We start from the raw sequence: 19385 nt of genomic DNA on the forward strand, positions 1-19385 counted from the left end.
GTGATCCCTCCTTTCATTATTACAGACCCACACCCAAATCTATCAAATCGTAAGGAAGACCCTAGACACGTCCACGCCAGTTCAGATAGTCCACAGTGAATATGGGCTCATCTTGATTCCCCTAGTTTCTTCACTATAAAGACCATTGGGTCCAACTGGAACTGGTTAACGGTTGTGCAACACGTGGTCGCCACGCATGCAGATCACCTACATAAATACGATTTCAAATCGTCAGTAACTTGAACTCCGGTGGCCTGGCGCCAGTAAACAGTGATTTTGTTGGCTGTTTGGCCTCGATTTCGTAAAGCCTAGTTTCTGTTTAACTGACTCTGGACTTGTACCCTTGATCATTAACAGTTTATCTAACCTGTATCAAAGTCACATATTGGCAGCCTCTCGCTTAGTTCAACCAGTTTGAAGTATGCCAAAAGCCCTTAGGCGTTCACCACTTTGAAGACAATTCCCAATCTGACCACAAATACTGCATTAAAGCAAAAGTGGAAACCGCACGTGTTTTAATCTGGAGACTGAAAATCAAAAGTCCTTATGGTTAAGAGCGATTTGACGACCTTTCAATTTAGTGTCATCATCACGAATGACCACCACCTCCGTGCATTGTTTCAACTTGTTGGGTTTTGGTTCCGACACCGTTCTATCCCTGGCCCAGTGACGTCTGACACCTGCATTACTTCGAATTCGGGCATTCCTACCACATTAGTTTTTTGTTTTGTTTGTTGTTTAACGCCGCACTCAGCAATATTCCAGCTATATGACGGCGGTCAGTAAATAATCGAGTCTGGACCAGACAATGCAGTGATTGACATCATGAGCATCGATCCGCGCAATTGGGATCCGAGCCTGACCACCCGATCCCGTTAGTCGCCTTTTACGACAAGCATAGTCGCCTTTTACGGCAAGCATGGGTTGCTGAGGACCTGTTCTACCCTATTAAGCTGACGTGATGTAACTGGAATATTGTTAGAGATGACGTTAAAACCCAACTCATTCACTATATTTCATGACCCCCTTCATATATGCGAGTATATATGCTCATTTATTACCCACGTGGTGAAGATACAGGTGGTAAGATACTAAATCCGTACGTCACACGTGTGTCGTACAAGGTTGACCTTGTTTTATTCGTTTTGATTGGATAACCGTGACCTCTGTCACACCGGGACTACTTTTTTCATTCATAAAAAATCGCGAGACGTCATTCATTTTGCAACTACAAGGCAGAACTGAAGCAATCTCACGTGAGCGAGGGATATTAACAAACACTTTATTAAACCAAACAAGATAGTCACACGCATCAAATTCTGTTTGCATCCTATATAAGTTATGCATTGAGCTTCCACATACATTATATAATCGAGCTATATCCATTTACAATGTTCGACTACCGTTCAATAGATCGAGGGTCCACATATGAGCGTGAAGCACCCGACTCCTTTCGCAACTTCCAATTTGATTTAACGTAAAAGGATAAGCGTGGTGAAATGAAGTCAGTTTAATCTATCTGGACAGATATCTAGACTTACTTGGGATGATCCGGTTGTGCCATCAGTGTCCTCTTCGAAGGGTAATTTGTGGCACTGTTTCGGGAGTTGTTTGTTCACGACTGCACAACCAGATCACTCAAAGTGAACATGTCCGATACAAATAATTCGAAAGCTCCGTAGAAGTGTGCCTGATTTCTGATTATGTGGCCCAAAATATCCCAAAGGTGAACAATAACATTCCCTATCTCTAGCGTAAAACGCTGAGTAGATCACGGTTGTCTTTTCTTATTCCGGCGGTGACCTTGCCCTTCGTTCATGCTGTCACTGAATGCAAGTAGACTTAGCGTGTTTATTTTCACGTCTTCAGTAAAGGGTGGTACAGTAAACATGAATGTCTTTGGCGAACACTCTGATTTCCCTCTTCCAAAATGGTACGGACATTATATAAATTCAAATGATAGATCAAGGAAACCGAACCATCTTGAATGCACAGACCCCTGCAGTGCGAATGACCGACTGTTGGTCCGATATTCAAAGCGCGGCGCTAATGTGACTTTTCATATTTTCTTATAGGTGTCCTGCGTACTAACAACATGGCGCTTGAATTCTCATAAGTTGAAGAAATTCTTCCAAAAGGATCTTGAGCGTCGGTGCTGTTATGTTTGCAAACACAACTGCAGGCGCATGTTGTTAATGCGTACGCATAGGAATGTAAACAATGACCATATTTGGGCATATATCAATATTCATGCGCAACCAGATTTTGCAACCGGTTTCAGTTTGGTCTGTCAACGAACAAAAGTTGTTATGTATTTACACTTACAAACATATTTAACGTGGGTAATAAATAAAATACCAAACTCATTCTCGTTAGATACCATTTTTACGTAACTCGTGAACTTTCTATGGTATCTGACCTCGCTTTCGCTCGGTCAGATACCATAGAATGTCCACTCGTTTCGTAAAAATGGTATCTAACAAGAATGAGTGTAGTATTCTCTATTTATTACTTGCCCGTGAGGAGATCACACGATTTATAAACATACAGCTGTATTACACATTGTGTAATACCAAAACGCGTGCTTACGAACAAATATTGAAAGCTCTCATCATCCCTTGGCTTATTCAACGACATTGCTTGTGGAGTTGATAGATCACTGAGAGGAGCTTATACACACTCGATGACCCCAGCAACCGTGTTGCTAGGCTGACGTCACATGGCATTGTTTCACCGATGGTTCTTGCAACAAAATTCCACAAATTACGTCATCGGGTATTGTGACGTTATTGTAAACTTTGAGGTGCAAGGCCCGTTCCACAAGGCGATCGCAACGACAGTCGTTAGTCTTATTTTGTGAATTCTAAAGGTGGACCGTTGTATGGTATTAAATTCATACGTTTCAACTTTTGACGTGTTTGAAGTATTATTCTGTTAAACTCAATTGGACTATGCCGTGGATCGTGTAAGTGTCAGCCTATTCATACTCAACAGTATAATTCTAAAAACGTTATTAAAGGCAAGTAATAAATAAAATACTAAACTCGCTCCCGTGTAAAACCAATTTTATGAAACTCGTGAAAAAATGTGGTGTCTGACTCGCTTTCTCTCGTCAGATACCACAACTATTCCCTCGTTTCATAAAATTGGTATTACACGGGAGCTCGTTTAGTTTTCTATATGTATGCAATAGCACGAGCTTGAAGCCTTGGACGTCACACCGCTTCATCTCGGGCGGGACTGATGTGATTCGGTTTCAAAGTGAAGTGTATGAGAGGCGTGTGTGGAATTGATGACCGCTTGCACTTGAGACCAGTGGCATTTGAACTTACAAATTGTCTCAGTACAGAGAGATAAGACTTTAGTATTGTTGGGTTTTATTTGATGTCTCGTCACGTGTTACCGATTAACCGTCTGACAAATGGCTACCGTCCCTGCTATCTCCTTCTTATTCATGCCTATAATATCTTCTTAACGTTCACATCTGTCATTGAATGCTCAAATGTCTTAGAAAATCGCAAAATTTTGACATATCACCCCATGGTCTTTCGCTTCCGACGTCTCACTTCAGAGTGAGAGGGATTTGGGCTCGGAAAAAGCACGATATTTTGAGCTTCTGAAGACGCTAGCTCCCAAAGTACGGCTTCGATTTTCTTCATCTATGTCTCATTGTGTATTGGCTTGAATCGAGTGTATAGTTTTAAAGGTGTATTTACAGTGGACATTGTTGCATTCGTCTTCGAACTTGGTGAGTTGGCCTCGTTACACCCCTTACCTTTTATATGTACCCTTCAAAAAAGGAAACGCAAAGCCAGATTTGTGTGAGGTAGGAAAATACATTTATACGAGGAACCGTACAAGGTATTGAGCCAAAATGTTGTGGAGAGAACACTTAGTGATTGTAGTCATTTCAATTATCGGTACATAGGAAAGGAAAATTTTAGGGTGAAGGTTAGCTGCCATCAATAACGCGTATGTCCCTCGATAGCGGCCTGATATCTCCTGCCCATGGAAGAGAAGAGTATGCGAATTTCCTTGTGGGGAATGGAAGCCCACTCGACCGGCAACGCAAAAGCCAACTGCTGCAACGTTTGGGGTTGTGGTTGACGTCGGCGTAGCCGTCTATCCAATTCATCCCACGGTTGCTCTATCGGGTTCAAATCCGGGGATCTGGAGGGCCAGGGGAGAACATCAACGTTGTTGTTGTGTAGACAGGCTCTTGTGATCCGTGCTGTATGCGGTCTGGCGTTGTCCTGCTGGAATACACCGTTGCCGTTGGCTGCAATTGGGAGGACGTGTGGTAGGAGAATTTCGTTGATGTATCGTTGAACGGTAAGATTGCCCTGGACATGGACCAAACCTGTCCTGCCATGATGAGAGAGAGCCGCCCACATCATAACGCTACACCCAACAAACCTGTCCACTTCCTGTACGCAGTTTCCGGCGTAACGTTCTCCCCGACGTCTGTAGAGCCGTGCTCTTCCACCCCCTCGACGGAGAAATCTCTCCATCGCAGCTGAGGCAATACCCTGTGTTGACGACACCAATGCAGTCGTTGTTGACAGTGTTGTCGACTCAATATAACGCGTCGAACAGGACGTCTTGCTGGAAGACCTTCTGCTCTTAAACGGTTTCGTATGGTCCGGTCGGAGATTCTGCGCAGTCCGGGTATTTGGTATGCGGTTGAGATGGCTGTGGTCGTCCTTTCACGTAGGTGGCGCAGTCGGATGTAGCAATCGTGGGCGGGGCTGGTTACTCTTGGTCGTCCCGACCTTGGCCGATCACGTGTTGACTCATGCTGTTGAAACCACCTAGCCTTGAAAACCCTGGCTACAGCTGATCGGGATTCCCATGCCCGCAAGCGGCCACTGACGTTGTTTCTTTGCACTTCTGTTAATCTTGGCATGTTGTTGAACTGTCACTGTTCGGTTGACGCAGATGCCAGGCAATCCAAAACCCTGCACTTTAATACCATTCATAGTGCTGCTGCACGTGCAGTACGTGCAGCTCCATGGCCCTTTTGATCATGCACTGGGTGCGTTTTTCCGAATCGTACATGTTTCCGGACTGATAGTGTGTCCTTGTTGTGATCACTTTGATCCGGGAAATATGTCAGACATTTTTAAACATTAAACCTCTTCATTTTGCCCCTCTTGGTCCCCTAATTTGGCTGTAGAGGACACGGCGCATGTCAGCATACTGGATTTGTACAATTGTGTGAAGTTTGTCTATTATATCCGGAATTTTAATAATTTTCAGTTGGTAATTTGATGATGTTGCAAGCAAATTGATATTGTATCCTTCAGTGACTAAGTTACGACAACCGCGTTAGATCCAATAAAATAAAATCGTATTTGGTACGCAGATTCAACATTTAAAAAGAATAGCGGTGCATGTAAATATTTTCTTCATATATTTAAGTTTTTAGATATTTGTTTCAGAATATTAACTCATTAATGGCTCATTAATGGCACTTTATTGTAATTAATACAAGATCACAATTATGTAGAATACAATTTATTATTTAGTTTAATTCTCCTGGGCGTACCCGGACACGCCCTTGCGTTGCAAGGACGCTCCCGCTTCCGAACGTTATTTCCTAGGACCGAAAGTTACGGTCAGTGGAAAACTCTTGCAAATGTAAGCAGGATCTTATTCACAGGCACGTTATTGACGTCGACGCTAATGAGGGACTGACATATCCTAAACAACATGCGTAACATGATGACATTGACATATGATTATTTTACGAATAACAGCATGCTATGTAGCTCTACAACAGCATGCTATGATCCTCTGAGAGATGTCTTACCAAAGCGAATGAAAACGAGGTTGGCAATAATAAACTGGTATATATACCTGCAAAAGCGGTATAGGTACACTATGTTTTCCGATGAATCGAGATTCTGTTTACTCTTTACTGGTGTTAGACGTAGAGAGACGGCTGAGAGAGGTTCTCTCCGGCAGCAAACCAACAGCACGATAGGTACGGTGGTGGCAGCATCGTGGTCTGGTCTGGTATCACATACGACAGCAGAACGGATTTGATCATGATGCTAGGGCACATGACCGGTATATGTTGTGTGGACCAAATGTTACGTCCACTGGTCAGCCCATTTGCCCGGCACGTAGGCCAGAACTGCCTGAGTGGACTGTCTGAGGCAGCAAGGCATCACAACATTGCCCTGGCCAGCCAAATCTCCTGATATGTCACCGATTGAACACCTTTGGGATGTTCTGGGTTCGAAACCGATCTCAGCGTTCTCAGAATTTGCAACAGCTTGGGCAGGCGTTTCAAGAAGAATGGCGAAGGATACCACGGGAGACAATCCGTATTTGATATCCAGTATTCCCAGATGATGTCGTGCCTGTATCGATGATCACGGGACATGGACCAGAAACTAACGTTGTTATGAAGATTCCACAACGTTATTTCTTCACGTCATTTCTGAATAAATTGGGAGGTCACCTAAATTAGCGTTCTTCGCACATATAAGAGTGAGACGAGGGCGATTCGGGGCCTCCTTCTACGACTATCTACTTGTCCAGTACGGATGGGATACCTATAATCTGAAAGCCTTCTTCCAGCACTATTTCCTGGATGTATCGGAACACGTGCCTTATGCAAGGCATCCTACTGTGACACATTTTGGACATTCGTGACTTGTGTGATAGGGCCCACTGTATTATTCCTCCTGTGAAGATCCTGGTTAAGATTGGTCTTCAGCAACCCATGCTTGTTGTGAGAGGCAACTATGCTTGTTTGAAGAGGCGACTATGCTTGTTTGAAGAGGCGACGAACAGGGTCGCTGACTTTGTTGATGCATGTCATCGTATCCATTTGTGTAGATCGATACCATGATGTCAATCACTGGATTGTCTGGTCCAGACTCGATTAGTTACAGACCGCCGTCGTATAGCTGGACTACTGCTGAGTGAGTTGAGATACATTAAAACACGACCGCCTGCCTGGTCTAGTGGATTGAGCGTCTGCCCACAGAGCGTAAGACTGGTGATTTGATCCCCCGCCGCGTCATACCAAAAGACGATAAAAGATGGTTCAAACACACACGCACGCACTCACGCGCGTTGTCACATACACCAGCCTAGTTAAATACCATTTATTCCATTCAGTCTCGGAGCTTGAGTTCACTTCCTCCGTTCAGTCAAAATGGCCTGGGTCAACTTGGTTGTGCTTTCAAAACCGACATCGAACCGGTTATATTTCCCCTTCCTAATACGTTTCTAAACACTGGACGACTCCTTGCTTCGTGACATCAGCACAATACACATTAGTATTAATAAAGGGCCGTACGACTGATTGCTTAATTTCATAGGACATGTGTCGCCTTCTTAACCCCCTGACCTCTGAGGTCTTGCATACATTTACTCATTAACGAGTTATCTTGCCGTAGTTGGGTGGGAAGATTTTCTAGCTGCCACAATTCCATTACCAACGTCGCCATAGTAACTACTGGTAGACCATGTTTGGTTTGGTTTGGTTGTTTAACGCCGCACTCCGCAATATTCCCGCAATATGACGGCGGACTGGCATGTAATAATTCTATAACATCCTCAACTTGCTTAAAAATGGTAACACATATCCCAACCTCATTGACATCTGATTCTTGATTCCGATTCGCCATTGAAGAAAGTTGGCACTTATTTCAGGATTTCTTTATAATAATGAAAATTATGGTGATGCCGATGGTTCTTTTACCCATAATAAAACAATATGCCCTCTCATAACACTTTATTCAGCTATTTGTGTTCTGAAACACGTGCTGTATAAACCGTAGATACCAAACAAGATACTGGTAACTATGACAACAATCCACGTTGACCTGTATTCACTGGAAACAAGCGGGTCAAAGGTCGCTATAATTCGGGCAGGTCCGCCACTTCCGTCAAACAACTTCATCGCACCAACAAATATTGTAGCCCCTGCGACGGGAATCTGCTCTATGTTGGCCACATTTTCCAGCCCGATAATTCCGTTCTCTCCAAAAAGAACGTGAACTTTGAAGGTCGTCGACTGACCGTAGTCAACGGAGGGAGTGTCGACCCCAACGATACTGACGTTTCTATTGGTCAACAACCAGGAAATGGCATCCTCGTGGTACCCTGGGAAATGGTAAGTGGGGGGCGTGTCGGGCTTCTCGCTGTTGAACATAAGGTGCTTGTCATGGAACCGGGAACCCCAACCAGAGTTCATGATTACAATGGCACCGTGTGGAATTTGACCGTGCTCTCGTTCGTACCTGTCGAAGTCGGACTTAGTTACTCTGTAATCGTGATCCACTTCCGCTTGTGACGTCACGTCGATAACCACCGCTGGACCAATCAGACGCTCGGCTGGAATCTCATGCGCCCTCCATTTACCTTTGGAAAAGTGAGCAGGGGCATCGAAATGCGTTCCTGCGTGTTCAGGAGTAACAAACCAGTTGATTTCATACCTGGTGGAGGAGAGTGAGAAAAAAATTGACATGAGATCAGTAGTTCCATATAATTACCTGAAACATTTATAATGACAGATATGTGGTGAAAGAGAACTAACACAGTAGGCATAGGGATGGTGCACGAAGGGCATGCTTATAGTTTTGCGAAACTGTTCCTGTGCAGCCGTTTGACTTTTCTCCCACACGCTCTTACTTAACCAAAATATTGTGCAATGAAAGGCTGAAATTAAACTTAATGCCTTAGTGCCCCCCCTCACACACACACACACACATACGCACGCACACACACGCACGCACACACACACACACACACAAAAGAATATCATATGGTCCGTTCCTTAGAATGCCAATCAAATAGAACATCTATATTACATTGTTGCAAGGTGTCTTTCTTTTATATATCTTGTTTTGCAGCTGTAGCTGAAAGAATATATCATATGGTCGGTCCCTTAAAATGCACAATGAAATTGAACATCTATACTCATTAATCCTACTTTCATCCGTGACAAGAATATCATCAAACCCTTACCAGTACTTAGACAAGAAGCCACGAGAAATGATGTTTAAGTTGAATTCAGGAATTCCTTCGCCCGGCCATTGGGCCATACCCTTCTTGTGGGGCCAGGTAAGGTCTACCACCTTCATGTTGCCGCTGATTGACGGTAGTAATACGCCGATGCAAACGACAAAGCTTCCATACTTCATCTACGAATGTAAAACGCAATTTCATCAGATACAGCAGACACTTGCCCCCCAGCGAGCCCAGGATGTCTTCTCTTTGTACAGACCAGGACGTAGTTAGGGGAAAATAAAATGTAAGCACTGACCAAGCACGAGCAGGCCGTACCATATATATTAGGGCTGGTACGGGTACCCGCCCCCCTATTACCGTACCCTACCCGGATACCCACTGTAGGTCCCAGGGGATGTCTCAAAATGTCCGATTGGGGTCTCTTTAGCATAGTCCTGGCAAAACGTATTTAGATACATGTATTAAAAGATCTGGTCATGCATACACTGAAGTTGACATAGCTTATATCTTTATTCAACCATATGAAAAATCAGAAGGAATGGGTGCATAGTCAGAAAGAAAAACAAACATTAATGACTTGTTGTGTAACCATAGATTTCTAGATAACTTTAGTCATTAGACAATATATCAAGTAACTAACCACGGGTCCGGGTAGTCCTGTGGGTACCCAGGTCCTGCTCAGTATCCCCCGACCCGGGTACCCGAGTTACCTGTCCCGGCCCGTATATATATGGAACAGAGATATCTCAAATATATCCATGTTCTGGGCACAACACTTTGTGAGTGTAGAACAGTTTGATCATCGTGATCAAACCCAGATATCCTTAAAAACTAATGCAAGAAACAAAACAAACCAACTCATCAACGACAATCTTCACACCAGCAGCTAGGTCATGATATTAAACCATATCTGATCGACCCGTGAAGATTCCGGGGTAGAATAGGTCTTCAGCAACCCATGCTTGCTGTAAAAGGTGACTATGCTTGTCGTAAAAGGTGACTATGCTTGTCGTAAAAGGCGACTAACGGGATCGGGTGGTCAGGCTCGCGGACTTGGTTGATGCATGTCATTGATCCCATTTGCGTGGATCGATGCTCATGATATTAATCACTGGATTGTCTGGTCCAGACTCGATTATTTACAGACAGCCGTCATATGGCTGGAATTGTGCTGAGTGCGGCGTTAAACAACCAACCAACCATATCTTATCTGACATTTGTGAAAGGCATTCCTCACGACTAACATGATGAACACTTTTCAGACCCCCTGAAACATAATTTGTTAGATATGAGTCATGGTTGGGCTTCAAAGTTAAGAAACGTATTATTTAAAATGGGATTTGGCTATGTTTGGGATAATCAAAGCATTGGTAGTATTCAATCATTTTTATCGGAATTTATGACAAGAGCAAAATGTATTTATCAGCAAGACTGGCATGCATCCTTATCACATTGTGCAAAAACATTCGATTATTCTATGTATAAATTTAAAGTGTGTCAAGAGTATTATATTAAGTATATTTCTATCCATGGGTTTCGTGTAGCTTTAGCAAAGTTTAGATGTAGTTCTCACCAACTAAAAATTGAGACTGGCAGATATGCAAATGTTCCAAGAAATGAAAGGTTTTGCAATATTTGTAAAAAAAAGTTTCGTTGCGGATTAGTATCATTTCTTGTTTGTATACACGGTATATGCCGAATTGCGTGAACAGTACATTCCAAGAAACGACTATTTATTTCCCACATTACATAAATTCAATGTCTTGATGTCAAGTGATTTATGTAATATCATAAGAAATATTGCTATGTATATTTATAAGTCTAAGCAATTAAGGACAAAACTGCAAATTTCAATTACAAGAATGGCTGCTGTACAACTGCTGTGACATGGGCGATGGCGTACGTGACCTTGCTGAATAAACATAATAACTGATATGATGAGGCCGAAACTAATAAACGCATCTCTCAAGCTGACGACACATACCTCCTATCACAACAAAGTGATTATTTGTTTGCATTCAAAGCGGCAAAGAGTAACGTTAAATTGCTCATTAAGTGATATTTTGTTGCTAATATTTTGTCATTTTTCCAGTCGATAGACAACAATTGAATTTATTTGCCGGGCGCATTTTCCCAAACAATTAAGATTGTGATGTGTCAGTGTACACAGAAGCTGTGTAACATCCCCATGGGAATCTACACCAGAGATTGAAAGATTCAAGACTAATATCTTGCAGAACTACTTAGAAGGTGGTGAGGTAAGGTGAAATGGGGTTTATGGTCGCGACCAGGATTATTGCACTTATAAGGCGACGTGCAGGTGTGTGTGCGTGTCTGTGTGTCTCCTTGTACAAGACCAGACTCCGATTTGTGTCCGATTTATAGTGCTAGCCCACTGGGATGCCATGCCGCAGTCTCACATGAATACTCAACTCAGAGACAGTATACTGACTCCAAGCCGACCAGTCCTTGTTTTAGTCCCTTAATACCGAGCGCCCGACAGGGTAACAACAAGTACCACCTTTTAATGTCTTTTGGTATACGGACCCCGGACCTTTCGTTCTCTGGGCGGATGCTCTTCCACTAGACCACGGAGGCGTTACTTCTAAGAACAACGGGGGCACGTATGGTCCAGGCATCTTAAGCGCCACAATTCACTGTGCTGAGTGCCAGAAACCTATGATTGTGGTTAAGAATCGCGGTTCGCCCCGATTATGTTACTTCGGTTTGTCAGCACCATACCCGTGTTCGTGGGTTTTACCAAAAGAGGTAAGCGTCTGAGATCTGCGTCATTTCGGGCTTTCCTCCCACATTAAGCTGACACTATGTGATACAAGTCACATAGGATAAAACACGTCCGAGGGTTGTTATGATATTTAAAACCAGCATCCCGAGGGATTTCCCGAGGGAAAGGGTTTTAAATATCATAACAACTCGAGGGGAAGTGTTTTATCCTACTTATAAACCGATTTTGAACCTTAAAACAACAGTTATCAACATTTTTATGTTTTGAACATACTTTCCATGAAACTTAGGAAACGGGCGTAAAATATCTGTTGCTGACGTACGGATCTTGAAAAGGACATTCCAAAAAGTAGTGCGGCTTATTAACACCCATGTAGCCTTGTGGCACACTCACTGGGCTACTGATATGAAGGTTGCGAGTACGATCCTCGGGAATATAAAGAATACATTTATCATTTAATTTTACATTTCATTACAAGTTACAATCTGAACGGAAATTATATTAATAAAATACCCAGGATATTATAACACATTATATAGCAAATATGACTTGAATATCTTATAAAATCCCGGGGACATTACAACGTCCCTGTTTATGAGATTTAACCCGACTGGAAGAAGAAGTGGAATACTGTTTAAAGCGGCGTTAACCCTCATGGTATTTTTCGTCAGCCACACTTCGATGACGTCGCAGTTTCAAAAACGTACACATTGTATCACAAGTGTTACAAAGTCCTTATTTCTACAAACAGCGAAAACAAATTTCACCACTTAAACTCCGTGATAGCGGTGTCTTCGTCTGCTCGTGCTTAAAAGAGGCCAAGTTCATGGGTTACGATCTCGTGATGAGCCCTTCTTTATTGTGGCCTCATGGTAATCGCAAGTACGTATCTCGCTGGAGATATTTTGCGAGTATATAAAGGTAAATAGGAATAATACACCATCTAATATTCACAAACAACCTTCCCAAGGTTCAGGGGATCATGACAAACCTCCCGAAAGTGGAGCAGTCAGTCAAGTGTCCTTAAATCTGGACAAAATCACGATGACAACCACGTGGGCCCGAAGGTACGTCAGTCAAAGGACCTTAACACTGATCTGTGATGTGGGTCATAGTAAATGTTGTGATACTATTTGGCAACTGATCAAAAGGGGTGTTGGATCCGAAAGGGGAGTCAGCTTCCTAATGCTACCATCACACCAAAGTAGTTCTATCCCGTTCCAAACAAAATACTAGAACGGGCTGTGATCAAGGTAGAACGCGTAGTTTGGCATACAATACGATGCTAGTTCGTTCATAAGCAGTCCTCAATACGTCTATCTCGTTCTTAGCCAGTCTGCAGTCCGTTTGTATCCAGTTCAGATCGTGTAAAAGTGCCCGTTCACCTCATTCGACAACGTTTCGAAGCAGTTCGAGCACGTCCGTAGCCGTTCTGAAACCGTTCTTAACCAGTTCAACCTCGTTCTACCTCGTTCACAATACGTCCAAGCCAGTTCTAACTAATTCTTAACCCGACCAACTCGTTCGCAGTACGTCCTCATCTCGTCCCAAGTGCGTGTGTATTCGCGTCCTCGCCCGACTCCTATGAATACCGAGCGCGTTGTAGTCAGTCTTCATTCAAGTTCAGGGCTCCGAGCTGTACACATCATGCCTCAAAAGAGAAGTCGACCCGGTCGGTGTGCACACGTACTGAAATTTATGTCCGACTGCACCACGTCGTAACACGTCCCTAGTAGGTTCGAAGTACGGCAATTCCGTTCGAAGTACGGCAATTCCGTGCATAATACGTCTTTCTCGTTTTGAGTACGTTGTCAATCCGACTAATTGCAGAACGGGATGGACGGGATAAAATTTTGGGCAGACTCAAAGTTCTAGAGCACCCTCCCCGTCCGAGCCCGGGGTATTAGATCAAAAAGGGGTGTTGGATCGGTGCCTGTTTAAGTGCCTTGGCATGTCAGTGCATTTGAGCGTGAGCCACGCGACAGCTCTAGCGAGACAGCTATATATAGCGAGATCATTGCGCTGCTGGTAACGGGCTCCGCGGTAATCTTGGGTCGTTATGTAACAATATAAAGACGTACATGTACATTTCCCAACAAAAGCATCATAAACTGGCATAGCATTAGTATTTGTCTTGATCATCTACAAACCTTGCAATCAAATCGATCTTCCCCCGTATGTAATCGCTCCACGGCACCGCAACTCTGTCTTCAGTTTCTCAACGTCAGCTTGCCTTTGTGTGACACATCACAAAAGCAACATTTCGGGTGGTTGCCGCGGAGCTATTTGGTAAGGGAGATAATCACTTACTCCCCAAACCCGTGACAGGTTGCAACTGAATGAGTTAATGAGTGAGTTGTGTTTAACGCAGCTTTTAACAGTATTCCAGTTATATCACGGCGTGTCAGCTTAATGTGGGAGGAAAGCCCGAAGTGACGCAGGGCTTCGACGTTTATCACTTCGGTGAAACCCACGAGCACGGGTATGGTGCTTACAACCCTAGAAACATAATCGGGGCGAACCGGGATTCGAACCCACAATCACAGGTTTCTGGCGTGCCCAAGGGACGCAACTGTGCACAGCGAATCGCGGCGCCTTAGACGACTGGGCCACCCGTGCTCCCACTTTGAATGAGGTACGACGTACTTTGTAAGGGCAATATTGATAAAGGCAATAGGGATATAGCTAATGGAAACAAGTAAAACAGTGAGCAGGGTTCATTAATATCCACGACTTCGATTTCATCATATTTCTTGCTTCAAAATATGAAAAGAAATATTAATAAACAATCCACTTATCGAAATCAAACTTTGCAGTGCACCTCTATTATTAGTATTGTAACTGTACCCCCAATTGGAAAAAAATCATGAAGCATTTTTCAAGTTATAGGTCGCACAATCGTTGAAGTAAAAAATATATTCACAACATGAAATACATCATATTGTTTCAGAAAAGACACATATCAAAATCAAACTTTGCACTGAACTTCTTCAATTAGTATGGAACCTGTTCCCAAAATTTTAAAAGAATCCATTGAGTAAGAGAATTCGAAGTAAAAAAATGCAAAACAGCTGTATTTCTTCAGAAAATACAAATATTGAAAACAAAGTTCGCAGTGCACAACTCCTATTGGTATAGAAGCTGTACCCACAGTTGGAAAAGAATCCATGAAGGAGTTTACAAGTTAGAGGTCGCACAAATGTTGAACTGAATATGATATTCTTAGTTCACAACCACAGGCACTGGAGGCAGGTGAGTGATAGGGTTAAAATACGACCTATATGTATATAGGTCGTATTTTAACCCTATCACTCACCTGCCTCCAGTGCCTGTGTTCACAACATGAAAAACATCATATTATTTCATAAAAATACACAAAATAAAAGGAGTGCCGACGCGGTTTAAATATGTCAGTCCCTCCACTAAGTTGGACAAATGTGATGTTGAAGACTCATCACCGAGAGATCCAACGACTTTTTTTAATATGCGCTGAAATGTATTATTATCAATATATGTAAATGATTACAATAAGGTGAGGTGAGGTGAAATTGGTTTTAACGTCGCGTCCAAGATTGTTGCACTTATATAGCGACGTGCATGCACGTGTGTGTGTGTGTGTGGCTGCTTGTACTAGTCCGGACTGATGCCGATTTAAAGTGCTAGCTCACTGAGATACCATGCCGCAGTTTAACATGAATACCCCACTCAGACACAGTATACAACAAAGCTACGTGTAAAATACACTAGAATGTATCAAAAACATTGTAATACAAAGTACACACATTGGTATGTCAGTTGGACACGCTACCTGATAGGACTGGAATCGAGAAGTAGGAGTGCAGATAAAACCTTCGCGCGCAGGGGTGCAGGCTAAAACGGCACCTCAGCAAAACGTCACCGATTTCTCTGGCGAAAACGGCACCACATTTGGCGAAAACGGCTACTATGTGTCGGGCGAAAACGGCACCTCTATATTTTTAATAAGGATAAGAACGATTTTTGTGGTAATATATATGGTTTATTTACATGGTCACAGTTATCCTAGCAAGAATCAACTCCCCTGGCCATATTCTTCCGAGGCATATGTGAAATCAATGGCAGACGTATTATTCATGAAGTATCGACCTATTACTAATTTTTTTATAAATGTGCTTTAAAGACCTAAACGGTATGCTGCGACATCGGCGTTTATTACTGAAACAGCTGCTGTTGGAGGAAATGTTTAGTCAAGTTTAGATAATGCACCTATTTTGTGTACAGTTGTGACAGAGGTTGGGGCAACCTGGCACACAAACATTATTTATAGCTGGTTAACTCCACAAGATGATGGGTAAGGTTGAACTCACTTAATTCACGTGTAAGAGTGAGTGAGTGAGTGAGTTTGGTTTTACGCCGCTTTTAGCAATATTCCAGCAATATCACGGCGGGGGACACCAGAAATGGGCTTCGCACATTGTACCCATGTCGGGAATCGAACCCGGGTCTTCGGCGTGAGGAGTGAACGCTTTAACCACTAGGCTACCCGACCGCCCCTCACGTGTAAGACATGTGATCTTTAGAAATATATGAAGTCACCCGTCCAACCATTCAACAGTAGTATACATCAACATAGACATTTATTATTCACGAATGACGCTTTTGAGGTTGAAATGCTCCGTAAGCAGCGTTTGTGACGGCTTATAAAGCAGAATATGTACTGGAGTTAAAAATAACATTCTCTTACCTCATTTAATTCTGTTATAATTTGATGTGTATATATTCCACCTGAAGATTCATATTACTGTAACTGTGAAACATTGGATTCCTTTGAAACAGATGTTGCACATTTCAAGACATGGTTAGTGAATGAGTGAGTGTGGTGTACGCCGCTTTTAGCAATATACCCGCAATATTACGACGGGGGACACCAGAAATGGGCTTTACACATTGTACCCTTGTGGGGAATTGAAACCGGCCTTCGTCCTGACGAGAGAACGCTTTAATCACTAGGCTAGACCAAAAAGAATATGATTTTGATATTAAGGATATTTCAAAACTTAAATCTAAAGACATTGCTGTTGTTAGAAAATCCCAAGACGATAGACCTGTAAATAACCCCGGTTACAAACTACTTGATCTTTGAAACAGAAACAACTCACTGGATTTTCTGGTCAAGTCTCGATTATGACCCGTGAAGATCCGGGTTAGAATAGGTCTTCAGCAACCCATGCTTGTCGTAAAAGATGTGTAACGGGATCGATCGGATGGTCAGGCTCGCTGACTTGATTGATGCATGTCATCGTATCCCAGTTGCGTAGATCGATGCTCATGATATCAATTACCATCTTCCCGAGGTAAGAGAGTTAACTGACTACCGAAACTTTACTTTTAAAGTCAGTTAACTCTCTTGCCTCGGGAAGATGATCAGTTACTGGGTTGTCTGGTCAAGACTCGATTATTCACAGACCGCCGTCACATAGCTGGAATGTTGCTGAGTGCGACTTTACACAACACATATACACGCACGCACGCACGCATGCAGACACACAAACATACATATATATACACGTAAGCATGTGAGTGTTTATGATTAGGCTATATACACTGCCAATCTGTTTGATTGTATACATCATTGTGACGTGTTACCCTTCGACTCAATTGTATCGAATATCCACAATGCTATACATTTAAAACTCAAATCAAAAGGTTTTGTATTCAAACCCAATCTATTGTTTTTTGAAAATATTGAGAACAGTGTGATAAGACAAATAGCATTGACAGGATCAAACACAGGAGGTGCAATACGTGTTATAAAGATGAGTATTTTAATTAGTTATTATATTGATATGACATACGACAAATGCAAGACTTACTTGATGAGTCTACTTACTGTAAATAACTGTGAGCCCAAAATACGGAACAAAACTGTCGCGAAGATATTAGTGTTTACACCCAGGCAGCTGAAAATAAATTTGGCCCCGATCGAAGATATCACAACAAGATGAGAAAAAGGCGTTCAGATCGTGCATGGTTCGGCAAGAATTGTGATGCTACACGTGGAAAATGCTTACTTGCAAGCTAGAAGTTTTGTTTGTTGTTCCACGCCGCACACAGCAATCTTCCAACCCATGACGGCGGTCTGTAAACCAGATAATCAAGTGATTGACATCATGAGCATCATTTACGCAATTTGTGCAAGCTAGAAGTCTCTGTCTGTCTCTCTCTCTCTCTCTATCTCTCATACCATTATGAAGAAATGGGTAGCGGGCGTACCACGACAAGTAGTACGTGGATATGTGCGAGTGGTAAACCTACACTTACCCATGGGTCTAAAATTACCTGCCCTTAATTTTCATGAACACTACCGACCCATCAAACGTCGATAAGGAAAACGAAAATGGGTAAGGGAGGTAACTCGTATTGCCTAGATACTAAACCACCAACAGTTGTTTTGGGGCATGAAGACATCCTTTCTCTCAAAAAGATTTTTGATGGCTTTCTTTTGCGTGTTAGTCAGTTTTTCAACGTTGAATTTCTTGCAAGCTCGCTATGTTGTTGACATCGACTACTGGGGCTTGTAACGCCAACAAATAGCAGCTACACGATATATGTCACAACCAGGGTTATTTACCCGTAACTTTTGAAGAATTCATGGCTCTACTCATATTTAAGGAAAATAACCATCAGATATAGATCAATCCTACCTTCGTTCTTCAACAAACATATAATAATCCCTTGGCAGCTAAATATTAATCCATATTTCTGTGAATTTATGATCGGGACTGAGCTACGTGTTTCGAGGATGCCCGCCATTTTAACTTTGTGACAGCCAGCTTTCGTCTCAATGAAGTTTCTGATTTTGGCTAAAGCTTAGCATTTTGCATTATGAAGTATTTTTCAGTTTTATTAAGTAGGTACAGAGGAACCAAGAATCGCATTTGATGCTATGTCAAGACGTTTTATTAAATGTTGCTGTGAATTCTGACATCAGGAACTATGTAATCTTCGCTCATGTATTCATGGGCGGCATAAGCATCACTATTTATGAACACGTTTTTCAGAAATGATATCAAGCACCACTGTCAAAGCACATCAGTGGCCAATTCATGTTTTTAAACGTCTTATGTATCAGAAATTCCAATTGTCCCCTGATATTCATCATCTTCCTCTTTGAATTGTCCATCCAGTCGATGTTGCTTCTTGTTGTTACGTTTGCTCTGCAGGCAGCAAGGTCGTGCCTTGGACGCAGCAGGGCGTGGTCGTTTATTTTGTGATCTTGGAAGACAACTAGCGAATCAATTAGACGTAAGTAATTGCTTGGTATAAATACTCATTTTTAAACCAAATTTTCTCCTGAGATGGTTCGCCTTCCTCTAAATTTTAGTGATTTTACGTTGTGAAAGTAGATCCCTCAAAGGAATAATTTAGGACGTGACGGGGCGTAATTTGGTCAGAAACACACATTTGGCATGTCAAATGCCGAGCGCCATACAGTATTACAAGTATCATCATGTAGACACCAGTTCTTTTGTTTATCGAGGCGGTAGGGTAGCCTTGTGGTTTAAGCGTTCGCTCGTCACGCCGATGACCCGGGTTCGATTCCCTACATGGCTACAATTCTGGTGTTCCCGCCGTGATATTGTTGGAATATTGCTGAAAGCGGTGTAGA

The 19385-nt window shown here is 42.6% G+C and overlaps 1 protein-coding gene across 1 annotated transcript; it reads right to left on the reverse strand.

The window, feature by feature from the left end:
• Positions 1 to 7738: 7738 nt before the first annotated feature.
• Positions 7739 to 15586, reverse strand: LOC124147131 (isatin hydrolase-like). The gene is made up of 3 exons (XM_048403184.1): positions 15546 to 15586; positions 8989 to 9164; positions 7739 to 8456 (listed from the first exon to the last, which is right to left on the reverse strand). Exons 2-3 carry the CDS (start codon positions 9162 to 9164, stop codon positions 7754 to 7756), a joined length of 879 nt encoding a protein of 292 aa, XP_048259141.1. The 5' UTR covers positions 15546 to 15586; the 3' UTR covers positions 7739 to 7753.
• Positions 15587 to 19385: the final 3799 nt, after the last annotated feature.

The sequence above is a fragment of the Haliotis rufescens genome, unplaced genomic scaffold (assembly GCF_023055435.1).
Source record: "Haliotis rufescens isolate VD_foot unplaced genomic scaffold, xgHalRufe1.0.p SCAF_1, whole genome shotgun sequence".
Lineage (NCBI taxonomy): Eukaryota > Metazoa > Mollusca > Gastropoda > Lepetellida > Haliotidae > Haliotis > Haliotis rufescens.

Excerpts from the sequence above, each read along its gene's own strand:
- LOC124147131 (XM_048403184.1), bottom strand. The coding sequence starts at position 9,164 with ATGAAGTATGGAAGCTTTGTCGTTTGCATCGGCGTATTACTACCGTCA. Across the intron at positions 8,457-8,988 it reads GGCTTCTTGTCTAAGTACTG|GTATGAAATCAACTGGTTTG; the intron begins GTAAGGGTTTGA and ends CTCCTCCACCAG.